Source organism: Neofelis nebulosa, chromosome 7 (genome assembly GCF_028018385.1).
Source record: "Neofelis nebulosa isolate mNeoNeb1 chromosome 7, mNeoNeb1.pri, whole genome shotgun sequence".
NCBI lineage: Eukaryota > Metazoa > Chordata > Mammalia > Carnivora > Felidae > Neofelis > Neofelis nebulosa.
The window spans coordinates 40,736,398-40,742,475 of record NC_080788.1 but is presented as its reverse complement, the minus strand read 5'-3'; the positions used below and the strand labels follow the sequence as shown (position 1 = coordinate 40,742,475).

Sequence of the window (6,078 nt, the reverse complement as noted above, 5' to 3'; positions counted from 1 at the left end):
AAGTTTCTTGCAGTGGGGAAAATGCCCTGCAGCCAGCAGCAGGAGGCTTAGGGCTGTCTGCTCCAAGCTACAGGACCCAGGCCAATTCCCTTTTTGGTCCTCCACTGTAAATGAAGGGGTTAAACCATAGGAGCCTGAAGTTTTTTCCAATTGTGACCTCCTGTCAAGAGGTGAATACCCAGCATTTGTAGCACAGAAAGGCAGCAGAGCACAGTAGTCAGGGGAACACTCTCTATGGTCAGATTGTTTGCAAGCCAGTCCTAGCTCTGCCACTCTCTTGCCATGTGACCTTGGGCATGTGACTAAACTCTTGGTGCCATAGTCTCTTCATCCAGGAAATAGAGACTCATAGTGTTTCTGTGAGCAATACATGGATAACATCTATTAAATGAGGAAAAATGAGAGTATCTATTCATAGGATTACTGCAGGAATGACAGGAGTCGAATGGCTTACCAAAGTGCCTGACATACCATGCAAATTAAGTGTTAACTATTATTATTTCAAGAACCCTTCCCCTTCCCATCTATATACTTATGATCCTCTCATCAGCCCCACTTACCTTTTCCCAAGGTCCAGAGCTACACAGCAACGGAGGGACGAGTGGGGAGCAGACATCAGCTTCCCATTCCTAGCTCAAGTCAAGGAGTACTTCCACATTCAGAGGTTTGAAGGACGCTCACCTGCTACCCTCCCATTTTTTACAGAGAATGAAATCAAGGCTGAAAAGGAGACTGAACCAGCCCAGAGCCAGGGGCAGAGGTTCAGGCTAAATTAGAACCTGCTCCCGACCCCAGTCCGGTCCACTCTATTTGCTTTATCTCTGCTGCCTCTCCCTCCAGCGTCCAAGAAACTTAGTTACCCACCAACCCAGTGGGGTGGGCTAGATGTTAATCCTGTCCTTGCTTCTTCCCAGATGAATGACCTTGAACAAGTCATGTAAATTCTCTCAGCCTCATTTTAAACATCTTACAGATATTATCCCAATTGGTAGATGTTCTTATTGGTCACACCCTGAGGAAACAAGGCCGAGTTGGGGTACTTGCACAGGAGCATACAGTCGCTTTAGTACAGGTTAAAAGGGGTATCTTCGTAAGCAGCTCTCACAGTGCCCCGCATGCATTAGGTGCTCCATATGTGGTCACTATTGTTTCTATTTCCCACACGGAAGTGAGTGACCCTGCATGACTCCCAGATGCCCTCCGGCCAGCAGCCATCCAGCCTGCCGGCCACCACATCACATGAGCCATACTATCTTTAGCCAGGGAGATATTTATATCCCCCGGGAAGTTTTTTTCCGCTCTGGGGGAGCCCCAGAGTCGGTGGTGGCCGCTGAATCCAGGCCCCCGCGGCGGCCCCCCGCCAGACCCGCTCGCCATGCCGCGGGCCCCAGAGGCCCCCCCAGTGCAAGTGTGGGTGGGCGGCCAGCTCTTCCAGGCCGAGCGGGCCCTGCTAGTGGAGCACTGCGGCTTCTTCCGTGGCCTTTTCCGCTCCGGCATGCGGGAGACGCGCGCGGCCGAGGTGCGCCTGGGCGCGCTGAGCGCTGGCGGCTTCCACACCATGCTGCAAGTGCTGCGCGGCGAGCGGCCGGCGCTGGCGGCCGCAGACGAACTGCTGCAGGCCGTGGAGTGCGCCGCCTTCCTGCAGGCGCCAGCGCTGGCGCGCTTCCTGGAGCACAGCCTCACGTCGGACAACTGCGCGCTGCTGTGCGACGCGGCCGCCGTCTTCGGCCTGCACGACGTATTCCACAGTGCCGCGCTCTTCATCCGCGACAGCGCGCACGACCTGGCGGCCGAGCTGGCGCTGCCCGAGGCGCGCGCCTACGTAGCGGCGCTGCGGCCCAGCAGCTACGTGGCCGTGAGCACGCACACGCCGGCGCCCGGCTTCCTGGAGGACGCGTCGCGCACGCTGTGCTACCTAGATGAGGAGGAAGACGCGTGGCGCACGCTGGCCGCGCTGCCCCTGGAGGCCAGCACGCTGCTGGCGGGTGTGGCCACGCTGGGCAACAAGCTGTATATCGTGGGTGGCGTGAGGGGCGCCAGCAAGGAGGTGGTGGAACTGGGCTTCTGCTATGACCCGGCCAGCGGCACGTGGCGCGAATTCCCCAGCCCGCACCAGCCGCGCTACGACACGGCGCTGGCTGGCTTCGACGGCCGCCTCTACGCCATAGGCGGCGAGTTCCAGAGGATGCCCATGAGCTCTGTGGAGCGCTACGACCCCGCTGCGGGTTGCTGGAGCTTCGTAGCCGACCTGCCGCAGCCGGCTGCCGGCGTGCCCTGCGCCCAGGCGTGTGGCCGCCTCTTCGTGTGTCTATGGAGGCCGGCTGACACCACGGCCATAGTAGAGTACACTGTGCAGGCCGACACGTGGCTGCCGGTGGCCGAGCTGCGGCGCCCGCAGAGCTACGGCCACTGCATGGTGGCCCACCGCGACAGCCTCTATGTGGTGCGCAATGGACCTTCTGACGACTTCCTACACTGCGCCATCGACTGCTTCAGCTTGGCCACGGGCCAGTGGACGGCGCTGCCTGGCCAGTTTGTCAACAGCAAGGGAGCTCTCTTCACAGCGGTGGTGCGCGGCGATACAGTCTATACGGTCAACCGCATGTTTACGCTGCTCTATGCCATCGAGGGTGGCACCTGGAGGTTGCTCAGGGAGAAGGCCGGTTTCCCAAGGCCCGGCTCCTTGCAGACCTTTCTTCTTAGGCTGCCTCCTGGCGCCCCGGGGCCTGTGGCCTCCACGACACCAGAACTGTGACCCTGGGCTGGTCTTAGGAGGGGATATCCGGGAGTCTTCGCTGAGCCATGGCAGAGTCTATAAAGCCGGCCTTTGGAGCTGTGTGGAACTTCTGTCTCCCTGGTTGAGACATCCAGGTCTTGGGCATTCTGGTGATATGAACATGTCCAAGAAATTCAAAGAGTAAGGGCGACGCCAGCGTCTGAGCCCTCAAATTACTTGGGCTCTGCTGAGAGATGGTGGGTCACAATGCCAGTGAGGGGGTAGGATTTCAGTAATTCAGGCTTGTATGTGAATGGGCCAATAATTGAGAATGGCTAGGAGTGAGTTAGGTGATGTTAATCGAACTGCCAGTCAGTAGGCAAAAATCAGGCACCTACTGTGTGCCCAGCACAGTGTTAGGCTTAATGTAGCTGTAGTTGCCAGAGGGGTCCACAAAGCCCTAGAGTCTAATCCAAGACAACAAAAGGTTTACACACACTTGTCTTGATCCACGAGGGCTAAAGGCAACAGGCAAAACAAAAACCCTCACAATGGAATAAAACAAAATATTGAAGAAATCCGGGCAAAGGGAAAATAAGGAGAGGAAAGATGTAACTGCAGGAAGGAGGATCGTATACAAAGTGTATGGAGAAGACAGGCAGGACAATTAGCTGCTGCAGGGGAGGCTCAGAAGGTGCAGACAGAGCTCAGAAGAGGAGATGGGGGAAAGCTGGGGCAGGTGGCAAGAGGCTCTGAGACCCCAGCCTTTAAGGTGGAACAGCTGTAGATGGAGGCATTTGGGGAGGAGGCAAGGCTGGGATGGCTTGCAGAGACAATAACTGAGTTAAACCTGAAGTGAGATGTGGAGTGGGGGTAGGGTTCCCCATACCCCCTTACACGATGTGGACTGGCAGGGGAGAGCTCATTTGCAAGCCCCTTGCCCACTTACTTATTTACCATCACCCTTCAGGCAGTGGATTATTAACTTCCATGACTGTAGGTTACTCAAGGTAGGAGCCCAGTCCTGGCTGGGTCTCACTGTCACATCTCCCTCAGTTGTATCCCTCCTCCACCTTCTGCAGGTTCATTCTCCTCTAGCCTCTGCTCCTGCCATTCTCTGGGCCTGGAATGCCTTTCCTCTCCACCCCTCACCCTTCTTTTGGCTCTGTACCCACCTCCTCTGTGCAGGGTTGGCTGTTCCTGACCTTGGCTACCTGCATTGCTCATTGGACCCCTTACTGACATCATTCTATGTGTGAAGCCATGCATGTGTGCAGATGGCAAGCGCAGAGATCCTATTGTGCTGTCAACTGACCTGAGCACTTTCCCACCTACAGAATCAAATAATGAGGTCCTGAAAGAACCTCAGGCTGTAGAGGCTGTACTCCTTAGGAACCTGGTGTTGGATGAGGACTCTTGTGCCTTCTTTAGAATATTCCTACCCTGATTTCTGGTCAGATGTCCTCCAGCTTCTCCATGCCCTTGGGCAGACTTCTCTGGGTGTCCCAAATGGTCTCCATCCTCTTGGACCTGAGACCCAGAGGAGATCCTAACCTCATCACAAGCCTAGAATGCAGCGTCAGCATGGAGCCTAGCATTAGGGCTGCTCTAGCTGCCTTTTTCCCTGACCTATGTCCCAGGCCCTGGAGAATGCTGCCCTCAGAAGCCCAGGACCTGCTTACCCTGGAATAGCCTAATCTGATGAATCACATCAATAAATCCTGATTTTTGCATCCTGTGAATAATGCGCAAAGTACTTTCACATCCGTCTTCCCTCTCCAGTCCTACCTCATTGTGGGAGTTGGATACCTTCTCTCACTTTTTGATTCTGTCAAAGTATAATTTTTATCACATGTCAAAGGTTTATTTAACCCATTAACAAGAGAACCAAAAGAGTGGTTCAGAGGACCACTTGAGATTTGTGTCTTTAGTTGGAAAAGACATATTGAAGTACCTTTGCTGCAATAAGAGGTGAAGCTGGTTAGTGTCTTCCAGGGCAATAAAACTGTAACTTTGGTGGTTCTGTACTGGACTTCACATACATGCATATACCTATTTATACATGCAGCTACTAGTTAGCATGTAGCTTTGCAAAGTCAGGACTCTAATCAATAGTAAATTGTAAAACAGAGGTATTTAATTTTTCCCGAGACAATTAAATAATGCTTAACTGTTCAACTCTGCCCCACAATGACATTGAAAAGATACATAGTCCTTTTGTCTATTTCTCTCTTTTTTAATGTTTATTTTTGAGAAAGAGAGCATGAGCAGTGGTGAGGAGAGAGAGAGGGAGAGAAAATTGCAAGCAGGCTCCACCCTGTCAGCACAGAGCCCAATGTGGGCTCAAACCCACAAACCATGAGATCATGACCTGAATTGAAATCAAGAGTAGGATGCTTAACTGGCTGAGCCATCCAGGTGCCCCTACCTATTCCTAAGTTATGGATAATTTCTCTCAACAGTTTAGAGCACTCTCCTTACTCCTCCCGACCAGTGCTGAACACCCTGAGATTTGTCATCTTGAGATCCATCAGCTCACCTGTCCTCTCAAACCACAGAGCTTTGTGTTTGTCAGCATTTGCAGCTCGCTGTGTGAACCTGTCCACAGGGTGGGGTGGTGGTATTCCTTGGTTCAGAGCAGCCCTTTCTGAGATGCCTTTTGTGCATGATAATGGCAGTGTTCACAGTGAGCTTTCCTACAGTTGATTTAAGCTCTGTAAGAATTTTAAGTGGTACACAGCTTGGCAAAACCCCTACTCTTGAAGATTAAAAAAAAAATCCAAACACTCAAAGGTCACGTGATTAGAAGAGGCACAACTAGGAAGTAGCAGAGCCCAGCTTTGAACCCAAGGCCACATGTTTGTTGTCTGTAGCTGCTTCCCTCCTTCATGGACATTCTGAGATGGACAAAGTGTTTCTGCCAGTCTCCTTAGCACTCCTCTCCCTGTTACCCTTCTCTCTGCACCACCTCTTATTGGGATTTACCTGCTCCTCTAAATGCCCTTTCCCTCTGCCTGTCATAGGAAAATTAACTTTCCTGGGTTATCTTGCCTTAGGATCTAGCTGGTATTCTAAGAGCCTGCTTCCTGAGGGTGCTAATGACTTGTTAAGGCTCTGAGGGCTGTTTTCACTTTCACAGATTGTCCCTCCCTTTCACAAGGTGTGGAGAGGTTTTCATAATGCAGCCCCCCTTCTCTGACCTTATAGGTCAGGCTCTGTCGTTCCTCCCACCACCCACTGCAAGGGTGCTCACCATGTCTGTGTGCAGGTGAGCAAACCACCTGAAAGCTCAAATGACTCACCCAAAGTCACACAGCCAGTCAAGTGGAAGAGCAAGGACTTGGGATTCTCAGCCTCTTATA

The 6,078-nt window shown here is 52.8% G+C and overlaps 1 protein-coding gene across 1 annotated transcript; it reads left to right on the top strand.

Annotated features, from left to right (window-relative positions):
• Positions 1–359: 359 nt before the first annotated feature.
• On the top strand, positions 360–4,449 carry KBTBD13 (kelch repeat and BTB domain containing 13). Its single transcript, XM_058737375.1, has one exon. The coding sequence runs from the start codon at positions 1,376–1,378 to the stop codon at positions 2,753–2,755; it is 1,380 nt and encodes a 459-aa protein (XP_058593358.1). The 5' UTR covers positions 360–1,375; the 3' UTR covers positions 2,756–4,449.
• Positions 4,450–6,078: the final 1,629 nt, after the last annotated feature.

Excerpts from the sequence above, each read along its gene's own strand:
- KBTBD13 (XM_058737375.1), top strand. The coding sequence starts at position 1,376 with ATGCCGCGGGCCCCAGAGGCCCCCCCAGTGCAAGTGTGGGTGGGCGGC.